The sequence below is a fragment of the Arvicanthis niloticus genome, chromosome 29, assembly GCF_011762505.2.
Source record: "Arvicanthis niloticus isolate mArvNil1 chromosome 29, mArvNil1.pat.X, whole genome shotgun sequence".
In the NCBI taxonomy this organism is placed as follows: domain Eukaryota; kingdom Metazoa; phylum Chordata; class Mammalia; order Rodentia; family Muridae; genus Arvicanthis; species Arvicanthis niloticus.
In genome coordinates, this window is record NC_133437.1 from 23,066,846 (window position 1) to 23,083,011 (window position 16,166).

Consider the following 16,166-nt stretch of genomic DNA (forward strand, 5'->3'; position numbering starts at 1 on the left):
TACATTACATACTTTTGCCAAATACTTCTCTTAAGAAAAAGATGAGGTAATAGTGTGTGTGCTCTGGTTACCTCGACTATGCTGTGCATGTGAGGAAGCAGGCGGTCCATTCGGACCTCCAGCAGCATCACCAGCGCCCGGCACACGTTCTTCCGCACCTCTGCTTCTTCATCCCCAGCCAGTGCAAACAGGTTCTGTGTACAAGAAGCACATTTGCCCTCCTGGTTTAACATCCCCCATGTATTCAATAAAAATGGTTTATTGTTATATAAACGCTAAGGTAACAGGTACAAACAGCTGAGCTGGAAGCCTGACATAGAGCAACATGACAGCTGAAGGCAGGGAGACCTTAAAGCTCAAGGCCAGAATGAGATCCTACAGACTTTGCTTCAAAAAACAACACACACACACACACACGCACACACACACACACGCACACACACACACACCCCCAAAACCAATAAACATTCCCCTAAGCCCAGAATTGCCTTACAAACAATTAATGATAAAAAGTCTCCTTGTGTATTGCTGGCTAACCTGGAACCTTATGTAGAGAAGGAAGGCTAGCACGGAACTCATGGAGATCCACCTGCCTCTGCTGCCCAAGTGCTAGGATTAAAATATGCATCATAAGAACATGTATTTAAAAGTATTTCTTTTAATTATGTGTATCTGTATGTCTGGGGGTTGCACATAGTACAAATGCCCATAGAGGCCAAGAGGGTCTCACTCCTTGGAGTTGGAGTTAAAGGTGGAGTCATCTGACGTGGGTGCTGGGAATCAACTCAGGTTCTCTAGATTAGAGTGGTACATGCTCTTGACACTAAGCCATCTCTCCAGGCCTAAAACAACATTCTTAATGACAGCCTGTTTTTGTGTGCAGTGTATATGTGTGTGATATAGGTAAGTACATGTGTGTGTGCACATGGAGACCAGAGGTATCCCACAGCCAAAATATACTACATCATTGTCGTTGTCATCATCATCATCATTTTAATTAGGTGAGCTCACTCACTGAATCCAAAGCCTTACCAACTCTTCTGGACACTGCCTGGATATCAAGCTTAAGGGAACCCCCCCCCTCCTTTAACCAACCCCAGTGCTGGGGTTACGGGCACAAAATGCCATGCTTGGCTTTTTATGCTGAGTGCTGGGAATCTGAGCTCAAGTCACTTTACAGACTGAGCCATCTTCTTAGCTGTTCAGCTGTACTTTAAAGTAATTTTTTTAAAGTTCTTTTAGATTGCTGGATGTGCAGTCCTAGCAGTCTGAAAGCAGAGGCAGAAGTTCCAGGCCAGCTTAAGCTACAGAGTCAGCCCCTGTTTCAAAGAACCAACCAACAAACTAATCAAACAAACGAATGGCACTGTATCATCGGCCTAAGTGCTCACTCCCTACTGGACCAGTGGTGGTGGTGGTGGTGGGGGTGGTGGCGGTGGCGGTGGTGGGGGTGGTGGCGGCGGCGGCGGCGGCGGTGGGGGTGGCGGGGGTGGGGGTGGTGGCGGTGGTGGTGGTGGGGGGGTGGTGGCGGTGGTGGGGGTGGTGGGGGTGGTGGCGATGGTGGGGGTGGTGGTGGCGGTGGTGGCGGTGGTGGGGGTGGTGGTGGCGGTGGTGGGGGTGGCGGCGGTGGGGGTGGTGGCGGTGGTGGGGGTGGTGGCGGTGGCGGTGGGGGTGGTGGTGGCGGTGGTGGGGGTGGTGGCGGTGGGGGGGTGGTGGTGGTGGCGGTGGTGGCGGTAGTGGGGGTGGTGGTGGCGGTGGCGGTGGTGGGGGTGGTGGCGGTGGGGGGGTGGTGGTGGTGGCGGTGGTGGCGGTAGTGGGGGTGGTGGTGGCGGTGGCGGCGGTGGGGGTGGTGGTGGTGGTGGTGGTGGTGGTGGTGGTGGTGGTGGTGGTGGTGGTGGTGGTGAGCGGGCAGGATAACAACGTAATCCTAAAACTGCTGCTATTCACCAAGTCAGCCACCAGCCAGGAAAGAGGAAAGTCAACAGTAACCAAGGTAACCACTCCTGTGCTGATTCTTACAAACTCCTCTAGAAGGTTAAGGGATGGGAGCATAAATAGACAACAGAGTAATATATCCAATTGTCACAGCCCAAGGTACTCATATTATTCATTTTATAGATCAATAATTAGAAATGTGCCACCTGGTGAGGATTTGAAACATGCCTGCCATGGAATTTGGGTCCACACTGATACTTTCTGACTATAACAAGATTTCACTAAGACCAAGCCAACTTTAGGACGGGCACAGAAGCTAGTGCTCTCCGGTTGTCCTGTAACCCCATCACTTGAGAGATGGGAGGTAGGATGACCAAGAGTTCAAGGTCACTCTAGGATACACATAAAACACCAAAAGCTGGCTCAGTGACTAAATGTGTGCTGTGTCCAAAAGCCTAGAGACCCGAGATTCACCTCTGGGACTCATCTTTTGTTTTGTTTTAAAGGGGGAAAATAAAGAACCTAATGCAGTGATACTCATTTGCAATGCCAGCAACGCCGACAGTGAGCTGGGAGGCAGAGACAGGAGAAGAGCCAGGGAGCCTGAAGGCCTGACAGCCAGCAGTCTGTCTCACAGCAGCACAAACAAGACACTCAGTCTCAACAAGGTAGGAGAGAACTGAAAATGTCCTGTGACTTGTGTATGCGCTACTTCTTACAAATTCTTTAACACAGCTGGGTGAGGTGGTGAGCACCTTTAGTCCCAGCACTGGGGAGGTGGAGGCAGGCAGATCCATGAGTTAAGAAGCCAGCCTGGTCCACAGAGTGAATGCAGAAAGAAGCTGTTGAGAAAATTAAAATGACTCCATCCCTTCTTAGAATTTCAGTTGCTATACTCGCTGTAATCAGGAGGAGGTTCTGAAAAGGAATTGTTCTGCTTATGGATCATGGCTAGATATTATGATCTTAGTCTCTTTCACTAATCTATTGTATTATTCACCCCGGTAGCAGCCCCCACCCCATCCCAACCTCACAAATCCCTCTTCCCATTACTCCCCCCCTTCTCCTCAGAGAAGGAAAGCCCCTCCTTGGGTACCCACTGACCCCTGAACATCAAGTGGCGGCATGATTAAACACATCTTCTCCCACTGAGGCCTGACTCAATCCAACTAGGGGAAGGGGATCCAATGGCAGGCAACAGAGTCAGAGACAGCCACTCGTTCCAATTGTTAGGGACCCACATAGAGACCAAACTGCACATCTGCTACAAATGTGTAGGGGCCTATGTCCAGCCTCTGAATACTCTTTGGTTGGTGGTTCAGTCTCTGTGAGCCCCCATGAGCATGATCTTATTCTGCATTTATGCCACTAAGATGGTACTTAGTATGTACCTTTGGACTGTTACAGGTCAACTTAAGCCAATCTTACTAAGCAGTCTGAGTTTGCCTGCTTGCTTCAAATGTTACTCATGGTCTAGGAAAATCATGCATATACAAACTCAATGGTGTATTGAAGAAGACTTCTAAGCAGTCAAGCTAGGAAGCAGAACTACATGTATTCACTCCATAACCGGTATCTGGATCACATTTCCAATGTTCTATCACATAAAAAATGCTTTTATTTTCAGCTAGGAAAAACTAGTAATACTGTATCCAATTTGAATAGCATCAGCGGTGACGACTGTTTGTCTCTATACTCCAGTCCCAGCACGGGTAGTCCTCCATGGGCAGCGACGAGCCTTACCTCAATGAAAGAGTCGATGTGCAGCATGAGCGCTTGGGTCCGACTGATGATGAACTGATTGACACAGGCAACAGCGTGAGACCTAGAAGCCAGGTACACATTAGCATGAGCTTACTGTGGTTACCAACTCCATGTGCATCTCAGAGATACTATGGTGTCTATACCCATTAAAGTCCAAGCCAGAACTGTAGTGAGCGGGAACTGCAGTTGAGGAGCAGCCCCAGCATTTAAGAAAGAACAGCAGAATAGTCCTGCCATGTAGCCATTCACTTTGATTTAATTAATTTCTGAGTAAGACCTGCTTGATATTATACAAATGGCTTACTCAAATAGTATGTGTTTTTACAGTGCAGTTTCTTTCCTATAGAACAAAATACTTTTAAATTAAAGAAAAACTGCATGTGCTTTCTTTAAAGCATCTGAATATTTAGTAAGTGCAGAGCAAACTTAAGCAAAGTCAAACACGTTTCCATTCCATTTCCATTTTGGAACGCTTATACGGTTTAGGCCAGATAATGTTTAGTCTGTTTTCAATCCACACTTTTAGTGGATAGAAAGAACTTTCATCATTCCCATCACCACACTGACAACCCGAGCAGTCAGTCAGCCTGCAGTGATCGCTTTGTTCTTCTCAGTGGCACGACACCATCACACCTTTCTTCTGAACTGAGATGTAGCAGAAACTGACTTTAAAAGTGAAGCAGCACTCCTGTGAGCACCCACTGTCTGCCCTCTTCTTGCTGTGCAGCAATCACTCCCAATTATCTTTATTGAGCTATATTTTAAATGAATGTAATTTGCTAAAAACATCAAAGGTTCGTGTGCAAACAACACACTAGAACCCAGCATGATATTATGGTCATTAAACAAGGACATAGAAGGAACTACATGTACATGAAATTTACATTAACAAGTGAGATTTTTAAACCAAAGTGGGAACTTCTACTTTTTTTTTTTTTTTTTTTTTTTTTTGAGACCAATTTTTACTATGTACCCCCAGTTAGTTGTCCTCAAGCTCAAAGATCTACTTTCCTCTGCCTCCCAAGATCTGGGATCAAAGGTGTATGCCATAATGACACCCAAAACAGATTATTTTAATGAATGTGTTAGTTTGGAAATTTGAATGAGAATGGCCTCCACAGGCTGATATATTTGAGCCTAAAATGCTTAGTCATCAGGGAGTGGAACTATCTGAAAGAAGTACTGAGAGTACAGCCCTGTTGGAACAGGAGTGGCCTTGTTAGAGAACATGTCACCAGGGGCGAACTCCGAGGCATCAAGTCCACACCAAACCCAGTTTCTCTCTTTCTGCCTGTGCATCAGGACATACTGCTCTCCTGCACCTGCCTGCATGCTTCTTGCCATGACAAGAACTAAACCTCTGAAACTGTAAACAAGCTCCAAATTAAATGCTTTAATTTATTTAAGCTTTATGAGAGCCACCTTGATGATGGTTTCTCTTCACAGCAATAGAGCTAAGACAGCTAGAGAAAACCTGCCATTTAAATGGAATCCTGACTCCAGAACAGCAGTTCTCAACCTCTGGATTGTGACCCCTTTGGAGGTCAAACAACCCTTTCATAGGGGTCACATATCAGATACCCTACATTTCAGACATTTACATTATGATTCCCAACAGTAGTAAAACTACAGTTACAAAGTAGTAATGAAATAATTTTATGGTTTGAGGTCACCACAATATGAGGAACTGTATTAAAGGGTTGCAGCATCAGGAAAGTTGAGAACCACTACGCTAGAGACATGTGATGGTCTGTACCCAGAAACCCGGGTTCATATGGAGGCCAAGATATACATGTAATGTGAGACCATACTGAACAACATCATAAGGTTATCTCAAAGAGACAGAAGGAGATAGATCTGTAGACATCCACAGATTTAAAGAAAAACAGCTCTAATAAACAGAATAAAAAAACTATACCAAAATTCATACAGAACCACAAAAGACCCCAGATAGGCAAAACAATTCTTAGCAAAAAGAGAAATGCTGGAGGGATCACCATTCCAGATCTTAAGATATTACAGAGCCAAGGGAGCGTGCAGTGGCACATGGCTTTGGCGCCAGCCACCAGAGGGCGGACTGTGCCCGGCTTTCTGAGTTCAAATCCCGTGTGACTCTCATCGAGTCTCATGGGGGGGGGGGGGAGATATTACAGAGCCATTGTAACAAAAACTAACACGAGCTCTATGTAGTGGTGCACACATTAAATCCCAGTACTTGGAAGGCAGAGGCAGGCAGATTTCTGAATTTGAGGCCAGCCTGGCCTACAAAGAGAGTTCCAAGACAGCCAGGACTACATAGATAAACCCTGTCTTTAAAAAAAGAAAAACCAAAACCAAAACCAAAACCAAAAACCCACTATGCCTCTGGCACAAGAACAGACACGCAGGCCACTGGAACAATAATCAAAGACCCAAATATGAGTGTGTGTGACTTCAGCTATTTATGTGATAAATATGCCAAAAGCACAGGCTAAAGAAAACATCCTCAACAAATGGCGTTGGAAAAACTGGACAGCCATATGTCTAAGAATGAATTAGACTCCTATTTATCCCATCACTTGCACAAAACCTCCAAATGAATCAGAGCCCTAAATGCAAAGCCTTAACCACTGGAACTGCTACCACAGAAAACAGGCACTCCCTTGTAAATGATGTAGGCGGAGGAAGACTTCCTGACTAGGATTCAACATGCCCCAAATAAGGTCAGCAATTACTAGCAGGTGGGACTTGAAAAAAATAAAAAGCTTCTGCATATCTAAACAATCACCAACTAGGTAAAGAGGAAGCACATTCTATGTGCTTCCAGCTACACACCTGACAGGAGGATTAATATCCAAAATATACATATAAAAACAAAGAAACTCATCACCAAATGGGTTCTTAAATGAATTTAAAAAATATATGGCAAAGAAATACCTAAAAAATGCCCACTGCCTCTAGCAATTAGAAAAAGTAAATCAAAACACAACTTTGAGATTTCATCTTATCCAGTCAAAGTGGCAAAGATCAACAAGAAAACTCTACAAAAGTTGGGGGGAATGTGGAGGAAAAGGGGGCCCTTATTCATTGTTGATGGGATTGCAAACTGGTAGAGTCACTATGGAAAATGTGGGGGGAGTGATCAAGAAGCTAAGAATGAGTTTACTGCAGTACCCAGCTAAAGCACTCCTTGACATTGGCCCAGAGGAATGGAGCCCCCAGCCCATAGATGCTGCTCAGTCATGCTCACTGCTGCTCTATTCATAATAGCTAGGGAATGGAAACAGCCTGGTGTACTTACAGTACACTCACAGCTGACTCTCCAGTCCTCTGGGTTTTACAGCCTTCCTGCCCAGCCCCCTTCCAAAAAGTTCCCTTAGGTGTTTTATTGTGGATCCTTTAGTACTGGACTCCACAATTCTGCATTTTGTTTGGCTGTGGTCGGACAAATAATTTAGAATATATTTAAGTGCTTCTTTAAGATCCGTGACTTCACTAGCTCTGGGTACTTGGCTGGGTTTCTAGTACCAGCCATGTTTTCAGCTATAAAAAAAAATGAAATCATAAACTTGCAGATAAATGGACAAAACTAGGAAAAATCATATTGAGTAAGGTAACCCAGGCCCAGAAAAGACAAATGTTGCAGGTTCTCTCTCATCAGAAGCTCAAAGCTTCAAATTTTCAGAGCATATATCCTCATCTTATCCTGACTGCACAAGTCAGGAAAGTAAAGAAAGGCCTGTCCCTAGAGTACAAAGATGGGAGACAACAGAGAAGAAACCGGGAAAGGGGGGTGTCGCTAGGTGTGGGGGAAGGGAGAGAAATAGAGAACAAGGAGATAGGAAGGTAAAACAGCACAGTATGGCCCATTGCTATTGCCCTTGGTTGCCCCCAGAGGTGGAAAGTAAGTCCCTATTGCTGAACACACCATGCACAACAGGACTCTGAGCTGGACCGACTCAAATGTCCTCTAAAGAAAATGCCCTAAAGAAAGCACCATGCAAGCTTTCAAAAGGGGGACGTCATCAACAGCTCTGCCAGTTCGGACACTATCATCAATCTGCATGACATGATAAACCTAAGGGTGAAGTAGTGGCACACATGCCTTGGCAGTAACCAACAGCTGTTCAACTGGACTTCAGATCTGTTCAGCAAGAAGGAAATCATGGCTGGTACTAGAAACCCAGCCAAGTACCCAGGGCTAGTGAAGTCACTTGATCTTGAAGAAGCACTTAAATATATTCTAAATTATTTGTCCTTATACCCATGGATAAGTAGTCAGTCTTTATTCTCATCAAAGAAACCCTCTTTGCAATAGACATAGGCCATGCAGAAAACCACAGCCAAACAAAATGCAGAGTTGTGGAGTCCAGTACTAAAGGATCCACAATAAAACACCTAAGGGAACTTTTTGGAAGGGGGCTGGGCAGGAAGGCTGTAAAAGCCAGAGGACTGGAGAGTCAGCTGTGAGATTGCGTCTCCTGGGAATATCAGAAGCTACACCTATAATGTCTGACCAATGTGACTGTAACAATTAATGAAAAGGTCACGAAATCTCAAAGATAGGAAGGAAGGGGAGATGGGAGAGTTTGGAGCAAGAAATGATGTGATTAATCTCAAAAAATAAATGTAATAGAAGCATGATAAAGCTAAACATAGATCCAGTCACATGATGCCTGTGGCAGGCAGAGGGAACACAGAAGCCTCATCTGAAGGCAAGTCCTACACACAGGACAAGCCTCTCTCAAACCTCAAGTCTAGTCATGGTCCTTGCTGAGGCCATGCCCTCTATGCCAAGACAGGTCAGCAGTAAGAAGGAGTTTCCAATAGAGCTGTGGCCCAGTGGTATCCTAAGACAGATGCTATTGTATAAAACTGAGCTAATCTGGGGACCTGAGAACAGAATAAGTCAAGGAACGTAAGTTCAACCTGCCATTGCCCAAGAATGAAGGCTATTTAATTCTGGAAGACAATTTCAGAGAAAACAAAGGCCAGATGTGGACAGGCAAAGGTAGCAGGGCCTCTGTGTAGGCAGAAGTATATAGGGAAAGTCACTGTAGCCTTGGGTGCCCCTGAGCTAAATCCATCAGCTGAGAATAACTCTAGTGTATTAAGGTCACACCACCTGATGGCCACAGGTGAAGTCACCTTTGGAGCCAGCTATGTGTTACAGACTCACAACTCTGAAGCTTCAGAGGAGTATCTGACATCTGCAGCTCCATCCCACCAGCAGAGTGAGCAACACTTATCAGGATTTAAGAGTAACAAAGGAGTTGCAACTGTGCAGATCTCAGTGCCTGGGTTGTTCCCCGTACTCTCAGGAGACAGAACCACTCAGGGCACAGTACACAGGGTGAAGCTTGGTAGACAGAGAGTCCCTGGAGCAAGTACAATGAAGCCAAAGTGAAGATGCTCACACAAGCTCACAACCAGAGAAAATGAAAAGAAAGCCAAGAGCCCCAGGCACAACTGTCTTCTCAGTCTGCACATCCCTGGCCTGGGAACAACTGTCCTCCTCCTCAGTCTGCGCATCCCTGGCCCGGGCACAACTGTCCTGTCAGTCTGCGCATCCCTGGCCCGGGCACAACTGTCCTGTCAGTCTGCGCATCCCTGGCCCGGGCACAACTGTCCTGTCAGTCTGCGCATCCCTGGCATGCCCCAATTCAAAGGCCCAGTGAGACTCTACACCAAAGTGCTACTTCTGCTTGTCCCTATTCTTTTTGCATTTTTACCTTTTCATATTTTACTACCTCTCATGTATCTGTGTATGTATTCCCACGATCAGACAATTGCAATACCCTCTAATTCTTTTCTAGTATAAAACTTCTAGTAAAACTTTCAATTTTTAAAAAAAGATTAATTTTTTCTATATTACTTGTATGGGTGCTTTACCTGCATGTGTATCTGTACCATATGTGTGTGTGCATGCGTGTATACATGTACCATCTATAAACCATGTGCACGCAGGCCTGCAGACCAGAAAAGGGCATCAAAGTGAGCTGCTACGTGGTGCTGGAAACCAAACCTGAGTCCTCTACAAGAACAAGCACTCTTATGTCCCTTAGCCATCTCTCCACCCCAGTTTTGTAAAATCATGTGTATGTGTATTTGCATGTGTATGTGCAGGTGGCTGCAAGGATTCTTGGAGTGACACATATATGTGATTTAAAAAAAAAAAAAAAAACTGGGTGCCACATCTTTTTGTTTGTTTGAGACAGGTTTTATCTGTGTATCCCTGGCTGTCCTAGAACTAGTTCTGTACATCAGGCTGGCTTCCAACTTGGGAGGTCTACCTGCCTCTGCCTTCCGAGAGCTGGGATTAAATGTCAGTCACCACCACCCACTCAAGTTGTCATATCTTAAGAGGTGGTTGTGAGCCATAGTATATGGGTCCTGGGTACTTAACTCAGGACCTCTGAAATAGTATACACTGAGCCATCTCTCTCACACCGATGAGTTTATCTTTGCAATTTTTATTTATTTGGGTTTTTTGAGATTAGGGTTCTCTATACAGCCTTGCTGTCCTGGAACTCACTATGTAGACCAACTACCTGGCCTCCAACCCTGAGATCCGCCTGTCTGCCTCTGCCTCCTTGAATGCTGGAATTAAAGGCAGCACTACCACATCCAGTTTCTATGTTTGAAAACCTTGTGTTAGCTTTATTCCCCTTCTTATTTGCATCTTATTCTGCTCACATATTTTCTCATTATTGGAGAATTCTTTTATATTTTAGCTGTTTTCTCTTCCCTTCACAACCTCTACCATCTTCTTTTCCCTTTCCATCTCCTGAACCTGTCTTCCCTGAGTACCTGCCTCCTTCTTTCATCTGACCTGCTTACCATTCCCACATTTACTCTCAAGTTTTAGTTCCGTGACACGTTCACTGCATTACTGTTTCTATTCTCTGCTGACGAACAGAGCGCCCACTGATTCTGACTCTGAGCCTGTTGTGCACCGTTCACCGCAGCTGCTACTGCTGTAACTCTTTATTCGCTCCTTAAGAAGTGAAACTGGGAATTAACTGAGCCCACCAAAGTAGGCTACTTCCCAGTAAGATCCCTAAATAAAAGAGGAAGAGGTATCCAAACTAAGAGTTGCACAAACTGCAACATACAAACACAGAAGTGTGAAAGGACAAGACCACAAGACTTCCTCCAATATCTCAACTCCACTCAAGGTTTTTAACAGCAAAAAATGATCAATGTCCTCAAAAACAAGCAGATCAATTAGGGAAGAAATCAAGGCACCATCTAGAGGAAAGCCAGAAGCACAGAGGAGAAAGTTGGCAAAATGGATGAAAACCTCAACCATATAGCCAAAAAAGCAAAGTGAGAAATTCAGTTAAGCAAATTGAGATTTTTTTGGGGGGAAAAATGTTAGAGATGAAGAAAATCATATAAACTAAATTAAAAGGGAAAACAGAACATACGACAAACAGAATCAGCGTGGCAGCTAACAACTGTAACTCTAGTTCCAGAGAGCCAAAACTAACTTCTGGCCTCCATGGGCATTGCATGCATAGAGAGTAGACATATACACGCATGCAAAACACTCAGACACACAAAATGTTTGTTTTCTTTTAATTTCATGTGCACCGGTGTTTGTGTGTTGTGTGTGTGTGTATAAGCTGCCATGTAGATGCTGTGAATTGAACCCAGGTCCTTTGGAAGAACAGTAGTGTTCTTAACCAGTGAGCCATCTCTAGCCCCTAAAATAAAATCTTATAAAACCAACCAAACAAAAAACACAATAAAAAAACCAACCAAACAAAAACCAAAGTCAAGGAAGCACTATGTTCAAACAGATATCCAAAGAGAAAACACACTTACAATGCCCAAGTTAACACCAAGAACTTGTTCATAGAACACATCATGGTCAAAATGTGGCAGCAGGAAAATTTCTAAGGGAAAGCGGTAACTTACAATTCACAGTCATGGGGATTCACAAAGACAGTGGACAGTCCTAGGACCCTAAGCACAGAGTGGTGCAGAAGGCAGCACGGCACTTGTCTCAGATTATATTAGAGTCACAGCGATAGGAAGTACACCACACATACAAACACCCATGAAGTACAACACGGGCCAGAAATAAACACACTTGTCTATAGCTACCCAGTCCTTGACAAAGGTCTCAAACACTGAGAAGGAGCCTCTTTTCCAAATGTTCCTGTGGAAACCAGGTACCTGCACACGAATGACTAACTAGATCCATACTTTACAATTTGTTAAAAAAAAAAAAAAAAAAAAAAAAAAAAAATCAATTCAAAAATGGATCAAAGCCCTTAATTTAAGACCTGAAAACTGAAACTGCTAGAGGAAAACAGCATGGAAAATGGGAGAAAATCTTTGATAATTATACATCAATATACAGAATATGAAGAACTCAAAATAAAAACAAAACAAAAATCACTAAATGGAATAATGAACTTAAGAGACAGCTCTCAAAGAAATATAAAATGATTAATAAATATTGGAAAGTGTTGCACTTCTTTAGACATTAATGAAATGTTAATTAAAACTACACTGAGATTTCATCTTACCCCAAACTAGAATGGCTATCACTTAAAAAATGATGTTCAACAAATGTTGGCAAGGACACTAAGAACAGGAACTACTTTTGCTGATGATGGGAACAGCAACCATAGAAATCAATATGGTTTCCTCAAAAAACTAAAAACAGAACTACTATATAGCCCAGCTGTACCATGCCTGGTACACGTGCACAAAAGCTCCTAAGTCTGGGGACACGCCAACTGCCAAATGGAATTTCCTTCACTGAGCTGAAGAACACGGCTCCTAAGTGTAGGGACACAGCAATTACCAAGTGGAACTTCCTTCAGAGAGCTGAAGAACAGGCTTATGACATGTGCAGACATGGACAGAGCTGGAGATGCGAGTGAAGTCTGCCTTAGAGACACCATCACACCAGATTCATATGCAGAACCTAGGTAAATTTAAATATACATGTGCTAACACATCAAAGTACAAAGAGGACCAGAGGAGGGGACGGACAGTATGAAAGAGGGAAACAGCTGTAGAAGAATAACATAAACAGAGAATCTAACCAAGAAATAAATTCAGGTTAGCTCTCTAGTCACACAGTTGAAACAAGTCTGTGAGATACAATACTGAAGCCCAACTACCAGCTACAGTCTGCACTGAAGTTCATTTACCCTTGAGTGACGGGCTACTTCTAGGCAATGATTCTTATTCATATGCCAATACATCTGTTTATCCTATGGAAATACATGAAGCATTGACAAAAAAAGAAAAGAAATCAAAGGAACTGATAGAGTAGAAACAGCAACACCTTCCTTAACAAGTTAGGAAAATCAACCAACCACACACCAAAACAAAAGGCAACAAGTTCAACTGCTCAGAAAAATATAGGAGACACATACTTCCATTAATACACTCTAATTGCAACTTGCTAGGGAAACTGATTGCAATAGGCTTAATCAAGGCTCATTTATCTTCAAATACAGCGTTTCACCGTTACACAGCAGGCAGCATTTCAAGATCTGTGATTGCTAAGGTGAAGAAAGGATACCAGTCTAGACTAAACTTGAGGAGCTGCCACGGAAGCTTATGTCAGGATATACTAAAAGGTTTTGGTGCCTCTGTGTTTAAATGAGCCCATCTTTTTGCAATTAGATGCAACACCTTTAAGGTAACAGTAGCCAACAACTCAATGAAAACATGTTTTCATTACAATTCAGACAATTTACCTATCACAGGATGAAAAGCAAAACAGCACAGAATTAGACCTGGAAATAGGGGTAGCCAGCAAAGAGGACATCCTGTTTAAAAGTTCAAAGAACATTAGATAATCTTGTTCACCTCAATGGACATGGGTATGTCAATGTTGCACTGAAAGAATTTTAGGTATTCAGCTACAGATGAAGGTATTTGGATGTGACAAGGCAGGTAACTTAAAAAAACAATATTCTCAAACTAATCTTGGTCTTAAACAAGAGAATGCTGACCAATACTGCTACATACATACCTTATTTTGGGACTACTGTGCTTGAAAAACTGTAAAAACTTGGGGATCATGATGTTGAGAGGGCGATCTAAGACATCACTGTCTAAAATCTCGGCAGAGTCCTCACATATCTTCTGAAGGGCACCGAATGCTCCCTGGAAGACAAGTCCGCAATATTAGAATTCATTGAAATCAACTACAAGTAATGTCTTGGGAGGCTGAGACATGCAGATCACTAACTAGTTTGAGACCTGTCTAGACAACACAGCAAGAAAAAGTTAAAGAAAAAGATTAGAAGAAAGTTAAACAAAGCAAAAGCCCAAGATGTGTGAAATACTAACTTAGATATTTAAGTTCTCTGCCCACACATGATTTACAGAACCTAAAAACGCTTCAGAGTATTAAAGATACATTTAAATTCTAGCATTAAGTAAAAGTAGAAAATATTTTGGTTAGTTATAAATATTATCTAATTTCATTATCTAATTCCACTCAGATGTTCTCATCAATTTTAAGTCCATATTCAAATCTTCTTATTAAGTGCTAACATGAGTGGAAAGCTACCTTTTCCTAGAAATAAGCACTGTAACATGCATTTACTTTGAAATACATAACTTATTAATAACTTAATTTAAAACAATCACACATGAGGTATATATTAGAAACTGACAACAAAACGTAACAGGACAGAAGATTCAACGCGACAACTCTTTCCCCAATCATTTTCCTTGACAAGAGGGTAGCCCAGAGTTCATACGCATAGTATGACCTACTTAGTAGGTCAATTACGTTCCTCTTTCTGCTTCCATTACTGACAACTTGGTACACAACTGCAGTACAGTTAGTTTATAACAGTACTAACAAAAAGTATAGCCTTTTAAGGTGCTACTTTAGAATTCTTTTTAGAATTTACAATACCTCAAAAATTATATTTTGGAATTTAAACTTAAAATTTTATCAAAACTATAAAGCCAGTCTTAGATTTACCATGATAATTTAGTATAGGTTTTAGCTATCTTAAAATAGATAAATTTGAATACTAAGATTTTTGCACACAATTTATATTTCTAAAAGGCAACGGCTGAAGTCAAATGTTCACTTGTTTCCTATTATGGAAATAACAATTTCAATCAACCAGCTACTCAAAATAATAAAAGAATATATTTGTTTGGTTTTATTTTTTGTTTTGCAAGATAGGGTTCTTTTTGTACTCCTGGCTAGCCTGAAACTCACTCTGTAGACAAGACTGGTCTCGAACACAGAGAGCCACCTGCCTCTGCCTCCACACTGGGATTAAAGCTTGTGCCACCCATCACGGTCTGGCAGAAGAATAGATATTTAAAAAGATAAGGAAAAAAAAAAAAAAAACAAAAGCAAAAATACAAACCAAAGGGAACCAACCAACCAAGCAAACAAAAAAACTAACCAAATTTCCGCTAAAAACAAACATTTAGGAATTATTCTGAACCAACATCTAGAAAGCCTATATCTTTAGCACAACATCTTACAATTTACCATTAGTATGGTTTATACTTCTGTTCCCAGAAACTGCTTGGTTATACCTCACCTTTTATATTTACCATATATCAAAGTACCATTTAACTTGTGCCACTCTATTCCCTAGGGATTGCAGCGTATAGCTAAGAACTACACTTTGTTTTGGAAGACTTATTTAATGTGCATTGGTGTTTTGCCAATTACAGATGGTTGTGAGCTGCCATGTGAGGGCTGGGAATTGAACCTGGGTCCTCAAGAGTAGTCCTCTCAAAAGGGATGCTAATCTCAAAGTTAAGATCAGCATTCCTACTGAGTGATTCTAAGCTGTTACTTTTGTATGCCCTCAGAGAGGGGATAACATTCCCTACCAATGAGCCATCTTTCCCAAGAATTAAGTTTTTTAATAGTGATTTAAGAGACTGCTTTGACAAACTACCTCTTCTCCCCAGGTCGCTCGCTGCTCCTTTAGACAGGCCAGGCTAGTCATAAAACCACTCCATGCCACCCAGTTCCTTTATATACCTCCAAGATGTGCTGCTTCAGAGCCAAAGCATCTAAACTGTTTCTGCCCCACGATGGCTTTCATTCTACCACGCAGAAGCAAAGCTAGTTGGATCTCTAGTTCTATCTAGGCTGCCCAGAACTATATTGTGAGATTCTGTCTCGGGAGGGAGGGAGGGAGGGAGGGAGGGAGGGAGGGAGGGAGATGGATTCTGTCTGCTAGTAAGTCAAATACATCAGTGCTCATCAACATCAAGAATCTGTGGGCATGGTGGCTCACGTCTGTAATCCTGGCATTTGGGGACCAGAAGAGGTCAAGGTCACCATGACACTGCCTCAAAAAACAAAACAGAAAACAAACAAAACAAAAAAACCAAACAAACAACTCCCCCAAACCCAAACATTTTCTTCATTTCCCCAAACATCCACAACAATTTTATATAATTTATCAGTGGCAAGGAATAAGCAACCCACACACCAAATAAGTAAATAAATTAAGAAAAAA

The 16,166-nt window shown here is 42.6% G+C and overlaps 1 protein-coding gene across 4 annotated transcripts in view; it reads right to left on the reverse strand.

The window, feature by feature from the left end:
• The window catches only part of Tnpo1 (transportin 1), an 84,903-nt gene that overhangs the window by 28,510 nt on the left and 40,227 nt on the right, over positions 1 to 16,166 (reverse strand). For all 4 annotated transcript variants that reach the window (XR_013108134.1, XM_076927269.1, XM_076927267.1 and 1 more), the window contains exons 6-8: positions 13,685 to 13,818; positions 3,679 to 3,760; positions 72 to 194 (exon numbers count right to left, since the gene is read on the reverse strand). Coding sequence is in view for 3 of the 4 variants with exons in the window: in XM_076927269.1 (XP_076783384.1) it covers positions 72 to 194; positions 3,679 to 3,760; positions 13,685 to 13,818 (339 nt within the window). In the remaining variant the exon portion in view is untranslated. The remainder of the gene's footprint in view (positions 1 to 71; positions 195 to 3,678; positions 3,761 to 13,684; positions 13,819 to 16,166) is intronic.